This window comes from Arvicola amphibius, chromosome 12, assembly GCF_903992535.2.
Source record: "Arvicola amphibius chromosome 12, mArvAmp1.2, whole genome shotgun sequence".
NCBI classification, from domain to species: Eukaryota; Metazoa; Chordata; class Mammalia; order Rodentia; family Cricetidae; genus Arvicola; species Arvicola amphibius.
The window spans coordinates 81,510,380-81,531,387 of NC_052058.2; the positions used below are offsets into that span (position 1 = coordinate 81,510,380).

The 21,008-nt window shown below is 40.1% G+C and overlaps 1 protein-coding gene across 3 annotated transcripts in view; it reads left to right on the plus strand.

Moving 5' to 3' along the window:
* The window catches only part of Nek7 (NIMA related kinase 7), a 130,021-nt gene that overhangs the window by 84,161 nt on the left and 24,852 nt on the right, over window positions 1–21,008 (plus strand). For all 3 annotated transcript variants that reach the window (XM_038349333.1, XM_038349332.1, XM_038349334.1), the window contains exons 5-7: window positions 1,383–1,493; window positions 16,182–16,290; window positions 17,170–17,277. In XM_038349333.1, coding sequence (XP_038205261.1) covers window positions 1,383–1,493; window positions 16,182–16,290; window positions 17,170–17,277 — 328 coding nt within the window. The remainder of the gene's footprint in view (window positions 1–1,382; window positions 1,494–16,181; window positions 16,291–17,169; window positions 17,278–21,008) is intronic.

Below are 21,008 nucleotides of genomic sequence, written 5' to 3' on the forward strand. Positions count from 1 at the left end.
CACTGCACAAATTAAGACTATGTATGTTTGGGAGAATATAATTTTGATTTGTGATAAAATATTAAATCAAAATATTAGGTAGAGTCCACTTTTTCAAAGCAGAAAAGATCCATGGTCATAAACACTGGAGAAGTGTGTTTTTGTAGACCATTCTGTGTAAGACTATGCTACTGGTTAAGTAATAGAAGTGCATACTGGGGTCACGTCACTGTGTGCCATGCACGTACATGAGCCTAGACGAACCCAGACGCTTCACGTTTATAGACACTTGAAAACCCTCCCTTCTGTGGACTTAGGCAAAGTGAACAGAGAGAGTGTGCCAGGATCAACATTCGGTTCCCTGTCCACCCGAGACTGTGACGAGGTTCCAGTACCGGGGACAGTGTTTCGTTGCTAGTGATTTACAGACTGGCCTTTGCTGTATTTTTTAGTTGTTTTCAGTCACGTATAATGGCCCATATTTGTGATCCCAGCACCTGGGAGGCCAGGACAGACAGAACCTGAGCTCCAGGCTAGGAAACAAGAGCTTCTCGTTAAAGAAAAGGAAAAGCGTGGGGTTTTGTGTATCTGCGCTTGTTCTTAACATGTCAGTTTTAACCAAAGTATTTCAAAGCTGCTTTTCTACTCTTCACATTTGAAGTGACTGGTTTATGCACACGCACGCAGACACACACACACACACACACACACACACACACACACACTTTTTAAAAATGAACAGCACAGAATAAAAACTTAAATATAAAGAAATTTTTTGAGAATTCTTCTTTGAGAAATTATGTCTTGTGTTAAACTTGTTTAAAGTTTGAACAGAAAAGTTGTTTATGTGGTAACTGTGTATATTTCTACAAGGTGAGATCTTATTCTTAGGGATGATCTCAGTTGACTTACATAGACAGGTTCCACGTGTTTTTATCTCTTAATGTAGAAACAGTATTTAGTTACTCTACAGTCAGTGTTAATTGTGGTATTGAGCAGTCGAGCTGTCTAGGAACAGCTCTAATTTTACAAGAAGGAACATAAAGAGACACTTTTACAGCTGAATGTTCTTGTATGACAGTTCTCATTTTGAAGGATATAATTTTGAGCAATTAATGATTCAATTCTAGCATTCACTTACTGCATTTATTTATATGCCTACTAGTCATACCAGTACTTAAAAAGTCTTGAGTACATCATTTATTATATTTAATAAAATATTAAAATAAGTTTATTCATGTCTAGTTTTCCTTTGAATAATTATGTTTTAAAATTGACTATCATAAAAATATGCTGGCAAGATATTTGCAATTTGAAAATGAGTTGCCGTAGCTAAATTAAAATTATTAAAAACTATACTACAATTTAAAATAAACTTTTTGATTTCTGCTGTTTTTCCTTAGCAACTCAATCATCCAAATGTAATTAAATATTATGCATCATTCATCGAAGATAATGAGCTGAACATAGTTCTGGAATTAGCAGATGCTGGTGACCTCTCCAGAATGATAAAGGTACGTTTGGTCGTTTGTTCTGTGGAATGTGTACCGAGGTAGCTACTTTCAAGACCTCGCTGTAACAGTTGGCATATGGCGGGCGGGAAGGATGGAAGTGGTGATGAAGTTGACTTGCTTAGTAGACTTCACCTTAATTACCTTACATTTCTAAATGCACCCGAATCACTTGGAAATAGCGACTTGTTTTCTGAAGTTGGAGTGTTTCAGCTTGTGACTCAGGAGCAGACTAGCCTTGATCCTTTGTCTTCGGACCTAAGGGAAAGGGGGAAGAAAGAAATCCCAAGTTGGAGAAATAGCTTGATTAGTAAAGTGTGTGCCACACAAGGATGAGCAGCTGAGAGCATATCTCCAGAACTCATGTAAAAAGCCAGGAGCAGTAGTAGGTGCCTGTTATGGGAGCTCTCTGCAGCAGAGACAGAGGGGTCCCTGGCCTCCCGTAGAGCTGGGTTGGTGAGCTTTAGGTTCAGTGAGAGACCTTGCCTCAAAAGAGAAGATGGGGAATGGTTGAGGAAGACATTAGCCTCCAACTTTTTGATACACGTACACAACCCTGCTCACGTATCTACATGGAAACACAACCCATGTGTTTATGTGTTTGTGCATACACACACATAGACACACACGTAAAGGAAAGAAATCTAAGAGCAGCTTAGAAGCTGAACTGAGAGGCCTCCTCAGAGAAGAATTTGGTTGTCAGTCTGACTGAAAAGCTGTTTTGCACCTTTCCTTAAAAGTGTATTAATTGGGTTTATGTTGAGTTGCAGTAATAGAAACCACCGAATGAGAGTAAGTTAAGAAACTGCTTATCCTTGCGTATGTTACATCTCTGCACCACTTTCTCTAAAATAGAGTTCACAGGGACATTGCAGTGATTAAATCCTTTTATATTCATCCAGATCTTAAAATTGTGTTTCACATTCAACTTCAGTCCCTTGATAGAATGTAGGCTCATGGACATATTTCTCTATAAGATGTTGCTTGCCTCCCGCTACTGTACCCTGGGGGGTAGAGGAAAGATGGTGCAGAGTCAATGGCACAGACTCTGGGAGTCAGGGAAGTGACAGAGCAGACTCATTTATTGGGGACTTTAGGTAAACCTTTATACCCCTCCCAGGACCCAGGGATTGGTGTCACCTGGAACCTGTGTTGCCTCTCCTTTATTGGCTCCGGCCATCTGATGTCATGGTGCCCTCAGTCTCAGGCACTGAGACAGCTCCCAATTGGTTCAAGGGACGTTACCCATGAGCATACTTGACTGGCCCTGAGGGTTTTTCCCCCAGACTGTCACAGTCGGTTTTAGCTGGCTGTTGGCCTCCTCCTACAACAAGACAGGCTGCATGTATAGCCTATATTTAAATGGCAGTGCCAGCTAAGCCTCTGTTATTGTGGAAGACAAATTGGACAGTGTGGGAACAAATCAAACCAACCAAAGAAGAAAAACAAAAGTAATTTAGACCCTTCTAAAGTCAAGGAATCACCCACTGTTGCCTCCATTTTAGTTGAGACTTAAGACTTGAAGAGGAGTAACAGCATTGCAGAAGTAAAGGGCTTAAAAGTTAGGGATAGCCTGGGTGGAGGCTTTTAGAGTAACCTGGCTGTAGGTGGACTTGAAGTTCTGGTTTCCTGGCAGGTTTCCACAGTGATTTCAAGTTCTGTTTTGTGAGGGGTCTGGGTATTGTCAGCGTGTGCACTGAGTCTTTGGACTAGCAGAATCTGGTAAATCGCTAATAATCTGTTGCTGGTTATTGAAAGGAGAGTGCCAAACATACTCCTTTAATCCTCGCCAGGATCCTGGGAAGTAAATGCAGCACTTTTAAGAGCATTGGAAAATACCATTGCTAGCACATAGCAGAGCTAGGACTTTTGAAATTAGGTCTGTTTAGTACACTAATGCACATGTTTTCCTTTGATAGTCCTTAAAGATTCCTGTGTGGCAGGATTCCTTTGATTATCAGGTGCAAGTACTTGACCACCCACTCCAAAGAATGGTGTCATGACTTACATTTCTAGATTTTCTGATCAAGGTGTCTAATAGTTAAGAACTTCTCCTGAGCGGGGCTTCTGTATGAACCACGGTAACTTGTGTCGCTCAGATTCTTACAGTACCCTTACCTGTAAGTTGAGGACACTTGGCTAATGTTTTCTAGTTACAGTACTCACTGTGTAAGCTGAAGTAAGAAGGGTTGGGGAGTAGATGAGTGATAAGAGTTCTTGCCTAGCCCATTCGATTCCCAGCACAGGAAGGGGGAGAAAAAGAGGAATGTTATTACTTTATGGGAGCTGCCTAAGCACGGCATTTAAAGAGAATCATTTCCAACCAGTTATCTGATGTTCTGGTTCAGGGACTTCCCACCACTTACTTACGCTGCCAACTGCCAAAGTATTTCTTTGCAAGTTAAGGAGTAATAAAACTTTATAGTGATAGCATTAAAGAGAAATTAGGATGTCTTCTATGTCCACCTCTAGCGGACTACCTAGCCTTCCAGCGGTTTGAACATACAAAAGAAAGCTGTCTTTACCAATGACTACAACTTACATAAAACTATTTGAACTCTTAGGTGTGAGGTTTCTTTTCTTCTATTTTTCTGTAATTACTGAGCTGGTGGTGCTGTGGGAAAGAGTAAGTGTTCTCTCTAAGGCAGATCCAGAAGTCTATGTGGAATGAGTCGTAGTCCTATAGACGGATGGATCCATCCTTGCTGTACTCTTGAGGCTTCTGACTAAAGTTTGCAGATGTTTATGACGCAGTGGACTTTTTACAGGGGGTATTTTTTTAAGGGTATCACTCAATTCCTCGTAAATTGTGAGCTTGGCAATTTAATGTGCTTCGGTAAATCCTAGAGTTTCGGTCCTCTGCTCTCGCTCTCATGTATGTTAGCGTGTAAGCTTTTGCATGATACTTGCTTTCTGGTGGATTCTACGGTGTTTGTGTAGTCTAGGTATAAGACCTTCTGAGGGTTCCAGGTCCTTTAGATCTCAGATCTAAAACACGAAAGTCATATTGTCAAATGTGCAGATCTTCAGCAAAACAGCTGTGACTATTAAGTTTGAATCGCTAAGGTCACTTCCTGGTGGATCACTTTAGATCCCAGGTATATTTGTGTGTGTGTGTGTGTGTGTGTGTGTGTGTGTGTTTCAGTATGCTATTTCAGACTTGACCAAATCTCTGTGTTGCATTCAGAGGAATAATGTAATAGATTTGAATGATCTGACTTGAAGGTCTCCTCTGGTTCCTTCTGAGTAGAATTTTATTATGAATTATAACAATTACACACACAGTTATGTTTGTACCCCTCTATATGGTTTAAGCTTTGCGCTTATCCACTGTGTTAAATACAAAAGGCCTGCTTGTCTTGAATTTGTTTTCTCTAGTTAACGTTTTCCAGTGGTAACCACCAACTTTATGTACACAAAATCTCCCCCACTTTGTTCTCTACCTGGACACAGATTCAGTATTAATAAAACACTGCTTGGCCCATTAGCTCTAACTTCGAATAGGCTAACTCTTACATCTTAATTTAACCCATCTCCACTAATCTGTGTATTGCCAAGAGACTGTAGCTTACCAGATAAAGTTCCAGCGTTTATCTCTGGTGGGCCTACATGGCTTCTCCTTGACTCTACTTTCTTTCGTTCAGCATTCAATCTAGTTTTTCCCACAGAAGACAGTATTCACAGAAATTAGTAACTTCTGCTGCAGTAATGTGTATAAAGAAGATAGGTGTTTCATCAGGACATTTGGGAGGAGAATGGAAACTTTTGATGGCAGTAAAAGGCTTTGAGGCAATGGGTGCTAGGTGACCTTGACTTACTTTCTCTTAAGTGATTTTGTTACAGCTGCCATATCTATAAATTAGTTTATAATACCTGTGTCTTGGTGTTATTATGAGGGCCAACTCTCTCTCTCTCTCTCTTTCACACACACACACATACACACTACATATGTGTATGTTATCTGTTATTTTTAGACCTTTACAAATAAATGAACACACATTGTCTGGGCAATCTGAATTTTTGATTCAATAAGTACTCAAGTTTTTTTATTCCCTTTAGGCCTCTGAGTGGTTCTCTACCTAACCCAGCCCTTCAATCATCCAGTTTACTCTCTCATTTCAGAGTAATTAGACTGTGTAAGATGGTTGTACCTTTACTTTCCCATGGGTCTGCCATGGTGACTTGTGTGTGGCATTGTGCTTTCCTGTGCTCTTCTGTTGACATGCTGTTATGCAGGAGGGATTGTCATACATCCCTCCACCTGGGTCTCTACCCTTTCATTGCTTTCTCAGTTCAACCCTTATCTTTCCTGGTTCTTTAGCTGTAACATGCATCTCCTGGGTTTCATTGTAGCGGCGGTCGGAGGAGTTTGGAAATAACCAAAAATAGTCCTTTTAGAATGAATCAGTTTTAATAAAAGGAGAATAAGGGAACTTACAGAGCCAAGGGTCCAGCGAAGCAGAGGATAAGGTGGGGGAATAAACCCCGGTCCTTTTTAAAGGTACCTTTCTCCCCTGGGGCAGCCACGCCCTTGAACGCAGGGATTGGGCCAGCTGCCCCAACATTTCATCTATTGTCTTTTAAATCTCTTTGTTTCATTGTTCTTTTATGTGACTACATATATATGCATATGCAGACATATGCACATGTTCTTTATTAATTCACTCATTCAAGAAATTTGTGTTGCGGTGGGGAAGGCAAAGAAAATGATAAGCAAGTGTATGGTTTGCCAGATGCTGGTTACTATAGTTCAAAAAAAGCAAAAGCAGAGTTAGGAGGAAGGGTAAGCCATCCCTTGAGAAGATCTGAGAGGGTCGTACCGATCAGGTCTTACCAGCGCCACCTCTGCCTGCTTTGCCATTCAGCCACTGTTGAAGTTCCATGAAAGGCCTTTAGGGTGACCTCCGTCAGAAATTCCAGTGGCCTCCAGTCCTCTTCCTTCTTGATTGCTTGGTACCATGTGAATCTCCTTTTCAGTTGTTTCTTAGAATACTCCCTTGGCTCAACAAGTGTCAAAGTGATGTTGTTTATTGCTAACCTCTTCTTAGGGAGTTGTCTTACTCTTGACTATTAAAGGTAAGGTCTCATGTAGTCCAGGCTGGCTCCAAACTCACTATGTAGCAGTCTGGTCTTGAACCACTAATCTCTCTGATTCCTCCCTAGTGCTGGGTTTGTAGGTGTGAGTTTCATGCCCAGCTATTTTACTCCTGCAGTTTTAAACCCAAACCCAGCCTTTTGTTTGTCTTTTGACCCATTATGGTTGATGGTATCTATGCCTCTCAATTCAGTTATTCTCTATCTGGGGCCTGTAAGCAAACTCACGATCTTAGAGACTGCCCCTGTATTTCTAAGTGGAGGCTCAGCTTGAGTGTGTGCTAGAGATCAGAGCTCTTCTCTGACACTTTGTGCGCTCTCTCCTCTCTCTCTCTCTCTCTCTCTCTCTCTCTCTCTCTCTCTCTCTCTCTCTCTCTCTCTCTCTCTGACCTATTTCAATTTCTTGCAAAGTTCTGATCATTTTTTTAATTCTATACATTTTTCAGATTTCCCCTTTGTTTAGTTCCCTTGCCTTTTTCTTTCTGGAGTTTGAAATTAGCCATCTCTTTTCAGAGTGAGAGCCCTTCAATTTACTCACCAGGATCCATTCTACAAGTCTATATTTTTTCAGCAGTTTTTGGGTGTCATGGAAGAATGAGAAAGCCCCTGCTTGCAGTCAGATCCTTCGAGGATTTCTTAATAATGTTAAACACTGGATTGCGTGGCAGCCTGTGTTCCAAGGAAAGATACTCAATCCGTGTGTCCACCTTCCATGTCCCTGGAAGAGTGCCTGGCCCAGGGTGATCACTTAAACATCTCCTGCAGAATCCAGCTCCTGCTTTTCCCATAGTCTCTGCGGAAGTCACTTCCTTGACTGCTGTCTTAGTGTTTTCATCCTCTTGTGTCATGTAGGCAGTTCCGTGTCAAAGGGCACCCCCTCTTCATTCCTGGTCAACTTTCCATCTCTATATCCTTGAGCCCTTCACAGATACCAGTTCCTCAAGCCTTTCCCTTTGACCTCAAAGATGCGTTTATATATAAATGTATTTAGAGATATGCATTTATTCCTCTGGAGACCAGTCTTCCCCAGCATTTAGTAATGCAATTCCATAGTGATTTTGCATGCATCATTTTATTGATATTTTCATTTGTTCGTGACTTCATGTTTCCTTGACCAGACTGTGTCCTCTTTCTTCGCTAGGCTGTCTGCTGTTAGGGAGGTGACTGGAGCTCCACATCCCATATAGTAATTGGTTCTGTTAGCTTAGCTACACTTTCCTGTTCCCAGGGCCAGTACGCGACATGGGTGGCATGTTCCTCCTACTTTATACCTTGGTATCTTCCAGACTTGCTCCATTAGTGAGTGACGTGCTGGCATGACAGAAGAGGCTTCTGCTGCAGCAGCTGCACAAAGGGACATGGGTGGAGGCTCCTAAAATTCCACAGTTGTTTTCTAAACTTCCACTTTTATAGGCATTGTTAAAGGATAATGGCATAGGGTCTTCTATTGTGCAAGAACATGGTAGTGGCTTAACCTTAACACTTCACAAAGGCAGCAGTGAAGGCTTGCATTGTGTATGGAGTGTTGTAAAATCACCATGCAGTACCACGTGTTTCACTCTCTCTCAAGTCTTCAGCCTAATTGGGTTAGAAACGGATGTATAGCTCCTGGTCTTTATTCCAGAGATGAACCTCTGGATAGCATTGCATCAAAGATTCTCGCAAGTAAATAATTAATTGGTTTAGAGCAGACTGACAAATATAATTAAGCAATTTATAGTTGAAATATTCAGTCTTTCTCTAATTAGTGACAAAGGAATTACCTGAGGCTGTGGTCAGATGAAATACTTCCCAGTTGAGTTTGAGGATAAAAGGAAGTCTGGGATTTTTTTTTCATCATAGATTTATTCATTAGCTGTAATCACAACTCTAAAATAAAATGGTCTTAGGAAAGATTTGAGTTCAGTTAAGTCATGCTGTTGGTATATATTTTCTCTCTTTTGGACGGATGGAACTCTTGTGTAATCCATCATGTGATGAGCCCTGCGTGCTTATTTCACTGTTGAAATGTCAAGAAATATGTCCACTCAGACTCAAATGTAAATGAGTGAAACTAATTAAATATCTGAACAAGAGTTTTGTTTATGCTTGTCAGTGGTATCATTACAATACTTTTTAAATTTTTATAACCCCTTTTGCAAAATATACTTCGTTAATTAAACTGATGTAAGTACAAATAAACATTTATAGTATGCTTGAAAGTCAATTCAATAGAAAAAAGTAAATATATATTTATATTTTTTAAAACCTGCATTTTGTTCCCCTTTCAGTACAACATAATTATATGTAATTAATCTGTTTAGGGGAAGCTCAGAAATCTAGGTGTTAGCAAATGTCTTACCATAGCACTGTGTCTAAGGATGAGAGGAATATCACTTTCAAAAATATTTTCATTAAAGTATACAATACATTATATATATATAAAATATATATATTATATATATAATATATATATATATATATATATATATATATATATAGAGAGAGAGAGAGAGAGAGAGAGAGAGAGACTGGAGGTTGTCATTATTCCAACCAATTATTAATTAAGGCTCTTTTTTTATTTCTAATGCATTTAGTCACAGCTTGTCATTGTCCTTTGCAGTGTTTCTGTTTGTGGGCCTTTCCCTTTGCATGTGTGTGTCTCCTATGCTCGCTGACTGTCAGAGAATTTAGTTCCTTTTAGCCATATGATTAAAGTCACTAGTGCCACCGTGCAGCCGTCCTCAGTTGCATAGGCCCCTGCTTTCCTCTGTCACATGGTCCTTTCACAGACTAGGCCAGGAGAGTCTTTCTGGTTGAGTCTCTCTGACTTCTTGGAAGGGCTCACCAGATTATGTGAAGCCGGTTCAGAATAATGTTCCTTTGGGTTAACTCAAAGTCAGCTGGCTGGGAAGCTTAATTATATCTGTACAAAGTAATCTGTCACATAATAATAATGATGATGATGATGATGATGATGATGATAATCTGGAAGCAATATTTTGTTTCTTTTGTTTATTTAAATGTTTAAAATACTAGTTTTCTTTATTATTTGAGGATGTTATACACACACAGTGTATTTTTAGCTAGTCTACCTCCTGCTCCATCCTTTCAGCTCCCCCCATCATACCCGCCAACCATCTTCCCAATTCACCTCCTCTTTTATTATTATTTGTATTCAAAGCCCTGTTTGCGATTAGTGTTGACTTTGTGCAGGTGAGTGTGGGCTGTTCATTGCAGCATGGACAACCTGTCAGCGACCACAGCATCTCACTAAGTAATCCAAGCCCACCTTGAACTCTCTAGCCTGCCCCCACTTCCTAAATCCGGGGGTTACAGGTACCCCCACACCCAGCTTAGAAATAAAGGTCAAGAGGAAAGGATTGTATACAAGGCATTGGGAGATTTCAGGAGTGAGATAAGTCTTACAGTTCACCTTATCACAAACTGATAAATCAGCTAGACCATCAGCCATGTTTTACGGTAATTGTTAACCTTCACAGATTAAAAGTTAGAGAATGCGTTTCCTTATTTGGTTGAGTTACTGTTGTTTTTGTTTTACTTTTCTACATGTAAAGGTTGTCCTGGAAATGCAGTCATTTTGAAGAGTCTTTTAGACTCTTGACCTTTGCAACCTTACAGCAGTGAGGTCCTCCCAGTAGAACATCTCTCTCTGATAGGGCTGATTTGCTGTGCATCCCGGGATACCCACACTTCCCATTTCAGCCTGTCGCTGCAGTTGTGGTGCCCGTCAGGCCACCAGCCCTTGCCAGTGATGCCAAATGAAGTCTTGCAGTAATTGTAAACGCCTGTGCATATATCTTATCCATTAGCTTAGTGTATACAGTATGCCATGCAGGGTTTTTACAAAGCCGGGTAACATGTGAAATATTCCGTGTATTTTCTTATAATTGTCTAGTTTCATAGCAAAATAGTGCAGACCTTAAGAATTTCCTGACCCTGGGAATGACATGCCATCCAGACTGCTGGTCATGTGTGACATAGCCCGAAGGTTATGTCTGCACTCTTCACTCTGTGTTTTCGGGAACGTGAGCAGGTGCTTTTCCAAGTCCGTGGTTCCTAATGTTGGAAGGCATCAATGGCAGTGGCCCAGAGACACTTGGGCAAACTACCTAGCATGTCCTTGCAGGAAGTCTGGGAAGAGATGGGGGCTACAAACTCAGCCTCTTCTGTGTTAAGCTTCTCCGCTTGCCATCTTGTGGCTCTGTTGTGGTTTCTTTAGTCATATAAAAAATTAAAATCACTATCTCACTCTTGACTAGTCTAATTTAACAGAGACAAATATTTTTATTTTGGTATGTCCATGTCATCCTGAAGATTAATTTCTCCTTTTTTAAAGAATTATAATTTATCTAGTGATAGGATTTTCTGTGGCTAATTCTGGTCCCAAACTTCCTATGTGACTGGGAGACGACCTTGAATTCCTGATCCTCCTGGCTCTACTTCCCAACTGCTAGCATTATAGGTGTGTGCCACCGTGCCTGAATTCTGCTTTTTAAAACTCTGACTTTACATAGACCACTCTATGTAGTTAAAGTGAAGCACTGGGACTGCATGGAAGTATGTTTTAGCTGCCGTAGTCATAGGTCCCTTCTCATAAGAGTCACTGCACGGAAGCGTGTTTTAGCTGCTGTAGTCATAGGTCCCTTCTCATAAGAGTCACTGCACGGAAGCGTGTTTTAGCTGCTGTAGTCATAGGTCCCTTCTCGTAAGAGTCACTGCACGGAAGCGTGTTTTAGCTGCCGTAGTCATAGGGCTCTTCTTGTAAGAGTTACTCACCTGCAATGTGGAGTCATCCCTTGTGTTATTATGTTTTTAAATGCTTTAGTGATTATTCTTTTTTAAAAAAAAAATATCCTGAATAAATTTTCCTGGTGCGGATATACCTGTGTTTAGAAGAGAACCTATAGGTGAAAGAACATCGTGACCTGGTTGGAAAATATTCTGTCAAAGGGAGTAAAGTGAGATGCCGGCGGGGTGTGTTCAGTGAGTGCCTAGTGCCAGGCCTGTTGTGCTGTGCGTCTTGGAAATCAGTCTGAAGTCTCTGATCCTCTTCTTGACCATCAAGAGGCCACATCTTGGTGTAACACTGAAATTAGTGTAGTACTGAAATGCCAGTCGGTAGGTGGTTTACCCACAGCGTTCTCCTACATCTGTGTATAACAAGTAGTTGTGTGTGTGTGTGTGTGTGTGTGCGCAGAACAGGCCAGTTATACATTCAAAAGCAACTCGTCTTTTCTGTAGCCAGTCTCTGCCTTCAATTCTTCGCAACAATAACCACAAAACGTCATTTTATAAAAAGAAATGCATTGTAATTACAAAGGTGTTTGGAGATATAACATCCCTGCCGATGGTAAATATTTGACCTAATTACAAGGTCCCCGTAGAGGAATCTGCCTGCCATCGCCTCACACGAGAGCATGTGTATAGTAAGTGAACCTGTTAGGATCCCTGGCCCCGTTTGTTGCTTTATTACTAACAGAAATTTGAGAGGTATGACAGACCTGTAAACTTACTGTTTTTAAGTGTGAAAATGTGCCAAATGGATATTTATGTGTTATTTGCTACTGAAATTGTTGGCCCACAGACAGTATTTAGAGGTGGCAGGGACTTTGTCGATCATGTCCAAATTCTGTTTAATGTATCAAGGAAACAGGCCAACATTATCGAGCGGCTTGATAAGGTCACATGATTAATTTTTGTCAAACCTCATAGTCAATTTTGTTGTAAGACAGGTGTGCATTGTTAGAGGCCCATTTAAACATTTGACAGTAGTTCCAAGTAGGAAATGCTTCCTTGTATCTAACATAAATCACTTCCTGTTGTTGATTTTACTATTTAACCAGCATAATACATTTCTAAAAGTTGCTTTATGTAGATTCCAGTCAGCAGCTACGTAACTGTGGGACCCATTGCCAAAAATAAAAAAGACATTTTGAGGTGACAGTCAAGTGGCTGATGTCGGACCAACACAGCCTCACACCCACGACACTATCTCTGAGAATCCCAGAAGTTTCCCTTGAAAAATTTTCTTGATAAAGATTAGTATACATAACTACAGGCTTAAATGTTTTTATATGCCATGGATATTAATGCCTGTTACAAGTCAGGATTATTTTTTCCCTGTCAGTGAATGTGTGCTGAGGAATTTCACTGAAGCTTTTCCAGAAATTTCTTGAGGATCCTAGAGATGCACCCTGAGAAATGACGGAATACTTGGGGCTCCAGTATACTAGCGTGCAGGAGCCAAGGTTGCCCTGATTTCAAAGAATAGTATAGCTACTCAGGGCCTACTTTATTCTTGGATCTGGTGTTAGGCATTCAATTTGTAGGATACTTTACAATTAAAAACAAAGGTGTCTATTAAGGCATATTTTCTTAGAATTTGAATGGAGGCTGCTTGTATCGCTTGTCTTTCATAGCGATAAAAATCACTTTGGTGGCCCTGTCGATGTGCTGTAGCACATAATTGGCCTCACCTCAGTGATGTGTTAGTAAACTTTTATATACTCATTGAAATAATAATGTGATCTCATGTTTGTGTTTAGGTTTGTAACTTGCTAGTATTTCTGTTGAATTACCATCCAGAGTGTATATGAGTGCTGTTAACGGAGGTAGAATATACATGCACTATTTCAAGGCAAGCCTTTTTTTATAAAAATACTAAACCCTAACAAAAGTTATGTCCAAGTGATCCATTAAGCCTGAGGGACAACTTTTGTCCACAGACTTTATTTTGGGTTTAAAGACATTTTATTGCATAGCGTGAACATGGTAAAAAAAAAAAAATGCCACAAATGTAGCCTTTCATGTAAATATTTTTATTGATACTAGTCTTTAGAAACTTCTCTCCTGTTAATTATTGTCTATGCACGTAATTTTAAGTCTTATATTTTGCATTAGATGCTTTATAATATGGAATAAAGTATTATTATAGGGATGTCTACCTTCCAGAAAGCAGGGGCTTTGAAAGTGATGCTATCCTGCTAGAGAACTGCCTTTTGAAAGAGGAATGTGCATTCGAGTAAGTCGAGTACTGTAACCTTCCGGTACGAAAAGTCAGTGCGGGGTTCTCTGCTTTGCTCTTCCCCCTCTTTTAGGAGGCAGACAACAGTGCAGCCACCGTGAGAGCAGACAGGTCATCAACATTCTAGTTGTTGGCTTCCTCAACTCGCAAAAGCCAGGCATTTAAAAAAATATTTGACAAGCCCAAGCCTTTAAGTAGACATTTCAGAAATTGAGCAATACCCGTAGTATAATCAGGCTTTATATTCTGATAGTTAAATTCAGGTTATTCTGTAGTTGTAAGATACCTGAGCCTTGCCAGGTCATTCTGTATGGGTAACATGAGATTAACATCAGCTCGTTTTCATCGCTTTTAATTTGTTATAAGGAACAGTGTCAGAGAAGAATATACAAACATGGAATCAGGTCTTCTCAACCTGTGTACATGCTTCCGAATGTGCATTTTGTGGCCAGTGTTTTCCAGTGCCTTTTATATTTTGTCTTTTTATAATGAGACTAAAAATAAACACACATACACCAGCAACAACAATTAAAAAAAGAGGTAATGAATTTGAAAGAAACCAAGGGGCATGGGGACTACATGGGAGGGTTTGGAGGGAAGAAAGGGAATGGGGAAATGATGTAATTCTATTACAATCTCAATTTTAATTATTTAAAATAATAATCTGGTAAGTTGATTACAGTTAAAATGAATTCAGACTCTTAAAACATTAAGTCTTTTTTACATGTTCTGATGGCTACATGTTACAGTATATTTATTTTTGAATGAAAAGAGACCCAGTGCCCATCTTTCTGTTGGCATCAAACAGTCCTCTGATATGTTAATGTGGCATTGGGGGAGCACAGGCACAGGCTTTATTTGGATGCATTCCAAGTCTCAAGGAAAATTATGTGTGAAGAACTGAATTTTCAGCATTGTCCCCTTCCAGCGAAAACTGATATTGACACAGTCTGCCAGAAAAGAAACCCTGCATATTGGAGCACAATATGAGCATCCCTCAACATTTACCAAGACCCTGGCACATCTTTACTATTACCTGGCCATTTAAAATATGAGGGTCCTGATCCAGTTGCTAATGAAATTGCAGAATAATTGATTTTCAGATGTGTTATTTGGGAAAGAGTAACACAGTTTTTTTTAAAGCTTTTTTCTGCTGTAGCAAAAGGGCACAGTGGGGGTGGACATCATTTGTTGCCTTTGGAGAAGGGCACCAGGGGTTTTCTTGTAGCTTTGCCTTTTCAGCCAGACCTCACCTGGCCACAGGTGTAAATCATAAGGGTTAGGTTTTTTTTTTTTTTTTTGTCTTCTCACCTCCTCAAATATAGTTCCTTTGTATTCAATACCAAAAATTAATTGGTCAAACTTTTCCGAATGCGGTTGTCAAATACAGTAACGAAAAGGTTTAAAATCTGACGTGTTAGTAAGTACACATACTTCACACAGATAAAATTGTCTGAAAGCTTTGCGGAAAAAGCCATTGAAAGGCACTGTTTCTACATGTGAGTAATTTATAAATATCATTCAGCCAGTAACCCACTGCACTTCTGTTACGAATAAATGATGCTTATGTACAGAATATTCAGTGGGGCCGAGAGCTTGGTTAGGTGTGCTGCAATCCTAGTCTCTAACAGGTTTACTAGAGGAAAATGGACAGAGCTCTGTAGCCATGGCTTGCCGTTGTTCTAGCAAATTCTCTGCCAGTCTGTGGCCCACTGTCTCCTACACAGCCGCTGGTCCTCACTGCTGTTTGTCTCAGCTCTCCTCCAAGAGTCTGACTCTGCAGAGTGTTCTCCTTCATTCAAGGGACAGGTTTAGCTCTGAATGTGCAGTGTGGATTCACTCATGGAAACGTTTTAGAGAAATACCTTCACTTGATTTTTAATAAATTACAGTCTTTCAGGTCGCCAGTAGAGCTCCGTATTTAAGGGTTCTGGAGTGAAGACATCTGCCTGAAACAGAACTGTCCTTTGTTTTCCCATTTTTTTGTTGTGATTTCAAAGACAAAGTCTTACGTGCCGGGCAGGCTTCAAACTCCCTGTCTGGCTGAGGGTGACCTTGCACTTTTGCTCTCAAGTGCTGGGCTTGCACTTCTACTCCCCCTGCTTCTGCCTCACAAGTGCTGGGATTATAGGCGTGCAACACCATGCTCACTCATGGGACCTGGGGCTTCTTGCACGCTAGATACATACTTTAGCAGCTGAGCTGCATACCCAGTAGGAATTGCCTTTTAATGAGTCTCATTGCATTAATATTTCTTCATTTCTCAATACTGTAGCTTTTCTTGAACTTTGAGATAAATCATTTTATACAAGTGTATTTATTTAAGTAGTTGGATATGACAGAGATGTAGTGTTCCATGGCTTTTGCTAACCATACGTAGGAAGAAATGTAAACCATTATGTCAAATGGAATTCCTGGAGTCATTCCTGTATAGGAAGTCATGCTTTTTCAAAATTAGTAACGGGGAGATGAAAGTTGATATTTTTCTGACTTACTGATTTGGAATGCTGGAATTCAACTTTAAGAAATCTGAATTTTCATAGCCATTATTCTTTTAATATTTTAAACAGCATTTTAAGAAACAAAAGCGGCTAATCCCTGAAAGGACCGTGTGGAAATACTTCGTTCAGCTCTGCAGTGCGCTGGAGCACATGCATTCCCGAAGAGTCATGCATAGAGGTAAGAAGCACACTAGGAAACGGTAGCGTTGTTTTAAATCCTGTAAGCCGTTAGGCAGTTCAAAATAGCCTCCGTCTAATCCTCTGCAGTACCCTTCCTTGGATACTTCATGTCCAAATTATGGTTTATTAAGATTACAAGTCTGTAAGTAAAGCCCTACTGGGTTATAAATAAGAATGAAAATTATAGTTTTGCTTGGCTTCTCTGAATATCTTGCTTGTCCTGTCGGTAAAGCAAGTTAAGCTGCGGAAAAGCAGTTGGATGTGCACGAGAGAGAGGGTTTGCTTCTCCTTTAGATGAAAAGTGTACTCTGGCTACATGGATTGCTTTAGTCTCCAGCCTAAGTCCTTATGGATTCTTCATTAGCATTCCTGTTGTTGGGCAGGGACAGTCACTAAGTGACCGATGCACTGGTTTCAGAGTACAAAAAATTGGGAAGCAATTTATTTCAGGAATTATGATTTCTAAAACTAATTTTAAATCCAGCGCACACAGTGCTGCTAAGCTATGATGTTGTAACTGATATAAATATGTGAATTACTCTTCAGTAGCATGTTATTTAAACCTGTTATAAAGGGGCATGCATTTGTTTTGCGACTTAAATTTTAATAAATATTCTTTGGAAATGGAAGACAAAAGTATTTGACATGGATATTAGCAGTCTTCATCGAGGTGTGTTGAGGATTCTCGTAGGACTGGGAAATTTGAAATATATGAAAAGTGTTCAAAGTATAGTGAGTACTTCACAGTTCAGACTTTCATATTTAATATACATTTTGATTTCTTCTAATTATAAATATCTATTCTCCAAATATAAAATTTCCTTCCAAATGCTCAGAGTTCCATCATCTTTCACCCGATCCCTTCATTTCTTCACAGATATAAAACCAGCTAATGTGTTCATTACAGCCACTGGGGTGGTAAAACTCGGAGATCTTGGACTGGGTCGGTTTTTCAGTTCAAAAACCACAGCTGCACATTCTTTAGGTAAGAGATGCAATACCATTTCAACTAGTTACTGTGTGTGTGTGTGTGTTGGTCATGGTTCAAAACAGTGGTGCCAGCTATGCAGCACTGATTGCTTTCTTTATAAAACCGTTCTAGAAATCAGCCGCTCCTGACAGGTGCCCGGTTCCCTGTTACCTTTTACACGATGTTTCCATACTCTTGTTTATTTGACCTCAAGCAGGCCCTGAGGTTTTTGTTGTTTGTAGTGTTTTTTTTTTTTTTTTAAAGTAATACTGATAAGCCTGACTTTTACTGTTGCCATGGAGAGCGCCTTGGATCTTATTTGTAATGATTGCGAGATAACTTAATGAAGAAGCTCTAGTTTGGAAGAAGACTTCACTGAACATTTTTAAATGCCAGAGGTAATAATAGTTCATATGTATTTATTTATCCAAAGGACATGTGACTGTGATAACTAGGAAAGAAAACCTAAAGATGATCCATAGCAAATGAGAAGGAAAAAAAATTCTCCCTTTAGAGTGGAAGAAATCCCCCTCAGTTGGTCGTATTAGAGTTAACATTACTTTGATGTCCTTTGTACCTAAAATAGAATTGGTGTAACTGAAACCTTGTATTAGCAACGCCAAGAAAATTGTTTGGAAATTCCTGGAAGAAATGCTCTTGAAATGAAGTTTTAAGCAGGGCGTCTCAAGGCACGTTAGGCCCCAGTTTTCTCCCTGTGTGTGTAAGACACAGGAAAGGGTGAATTCTGAAAGAAGAACTGAAGGAAAAGTCAATTAGCTTTAATTTAATCGTGTCTGTCTTTGCTGTCATGATTTCCTTGGAAGCCACTAATTCCTTGACAACAATATTTAGATGTGAAATGAGGAGCTTTTTAATGGGCCAGTGAGGAACAATGAGTTAAATTCAATAACCAGCTAAACAAGCATCCAGATAACCAACTGGTTAGAGACTTTTAAAGGCTTTTATTTCTGACTTTCCCCATCAAGATTCTGTGTGCCTTTGAATCGATTGTCTATCATTTATTAATAGTTGGTGTCGCACACAGAGTCTGGCTTGATATAAAGTGTGGTGGTATTGCTGACACGTCCCCGAATTTCAGCTTCGTTAGTTATGGGGAGCATAAGATTCCACACCGACCTGTAACATTTCCCCCTTTGCTTCACACTTAGGTCACAGAACTTCATTACCTTTTCTAGGCACAAAAGATTTGGTATGAAATTTTATAATAAACCAATAAATCTGCTTAACCCTTAGATAAAGTTTCATTTGAGAAGTTTCAGTTCTTGCAGTCAATGTGGTAGACGATGTCTAAGAAGAAGCCTTATTAATAGTAAAGTGATGGAGGACTCTCATTGCTTAATAAAGAAACTGCCTTGGCTTTTTGATAGGGCAGGATTTAGATAGGTGGAGTAGACAGAACAGAATGCTGGGAAGGGAAGTTAGTCAGTTGCCATGCTTCTTCTCTCCAAGACAGATGCAGGTTAAGATCTCTCCTCGTAAGCAACCACCTCGTGGTGCCACACGGATTACTAAATATGGATTAATTAGCCAATAAGAGGCTGAAACTAATGGGCGAGGCAGTGTTTAAAAGAATACAGTTTCCGTGTAATTATTTCGGATGTAAAACTAGCCAGATGGCGGGACGCAGCCCGGCCGCTTCGTCTACAGTAAAGACACTATCACTCTATGCTGCTCACCTGATCGGCGTGTCATAACAATACCCTGCCATTAATTCCCTTGAAACACTAGTTTATAGTTGCATGTACACACACACACACATTGCACATGCCTGTGCACACTTGTGTATTGTTTAATGCTGTTTTGCAGCCACTCTTGAGTAGGCTTGCCAACCTCATACATATAACTTGACATTCAAATTTGAACATTTTGAAATGGACTCAGTCTGCAGCTTACTACTTTTTGCAAAGGTCCCACATAGGAATGACAAGCATATGTGCATCAGACTGGGGTGATGTGTCAGCCTAAAGTGTTTGATATGGAGAATAAAGTGAATTTTAGTAGATTGAAGAATTCAGTAAGGATTTATCAGATCAGCTCAAATCAGTTATGTACATATACTCTGCTGCCATGATTCCTGACGCTGAGACACTTGTCAAACTGTAGCCAGTGAGGAGGCTTTTTGGTGGTGAATTCAGAATGAATGAATTTCTTTAGTAATTTTTTCATTCTGAGGAAAAAAACATTGCTCTTTTAAAATCTTTCATTCTTGCTGGCCTTTTGTGCACAATGAAGATCCTGATGGTGTGAAGTGTTTCCTAAGCAAAGTGTACTGAGTAATGGGTTAAAGTTTGCACTCCGGCTTGTTAATGATTGTTGAGCCAAATGAAAATAAGTATCGAGAAAATGTCTCTGCTAACAATATATATGTACAGTATAGCGGGAATAGAGATGCTGACACGCTTTTTGTTGTTGGCAAGTTGATCCCAGATTTTTTTACTTCTAGAGAATTATTACTCTGTTATTACACATATTTTTATTAGAAGCAGATTTATTTGCCTCTAATAGTTGAGGATGGAAAGTAATTGAAAACATGGCCACCTATACAAATTTATTTTTCTTATGAGAATATAGTAGAAAAATCTTATTTATTGTATATTGTTACAGTTTCTGGCTTTACTGATAGCCAAGTTTGGGACAACAATATTTAGATGTGAAATGAGGAGCTTTTAAATGGGCCAGTGAGGAACAATGAGTTAAATTGTTCCTTACACTTGACCTAAATTATACTGAAATAGTAAATAAGATGCTTAATGCAGTTCATAATGAAAAATCAACAACAACAGAAGGGGAGCCCTAGGATGTAACTAGTTGGCAGAGTGCTTGTCTAGCATGTACTCTGAATTCTGTCCCCAGCACCACATAAACTGTGCATGGTATATACTCGTAGCCCCAGTGAAGGCAGGAGGACCAGAAATTAAGTTCTAACTTCCCACACTTATTATCGACTCTACTTTCTTTCGTACTAAGTGTACCTCCCCACCCCCACTTTGTTCTGAGCTGGAGAAACAGCATGGCATCCTAGATAGCCCTGGATTTGTGTGATTACAGCCCTGGAGCACCTCTGTCCCAGCCCTTGATAACTCTTCTGGAAATCATGTTCTAGATTTAGAGCTCAAGGGTCCAGTACCAAGCTACAGCAGCACTCGGGTTGCAAGGGGTGACCGCCGGTTGTGCAGCTTGAGCATCTAGAACCAAGGTTGCAGGATTGTCATGTGCTTGCTCACTGGGCTCGGCTGCCAGAAACACCTCGGTTTCATTACTGGTTCGAGTTTTAATTGACTTTTGGTTGTGCTTTCAGAAAACATTTAATGTTGCCCAAGTTTCCTTGGTCCCAACATTTGATCATGTGACCCCATATAGGGCTGCAACCCATAGTTGAGAGAATTGGACAAGTCTTGGTCTTTAGGGCTCTTATCCAAAGCACAGACAGCAACAAGATAATTTGATAGGCTGAGAAGAAGGTGGGGGAGATTTAACAAGTGAGCAGTGGGGCGGCCTGTCTGGGGAGGTAAACTGGCCATCTAAGGATCAGGAACAGGCTCCTGTAAGAGAACCCAGGCAGGGACTTCTCAGGCTCACAAGCAGCTGCAAGAAGAGCTCCAGGTTCCCTGGGCAGGACAAGGGGAGAGGTTGAGCCAGGTTTAGGAAGCATTCATATTGTATTCCTACTGTACTGCCCAGGCACAGCCAAGCGTGTCCTTCATCTGCTTCAGGTCAAGCATGTC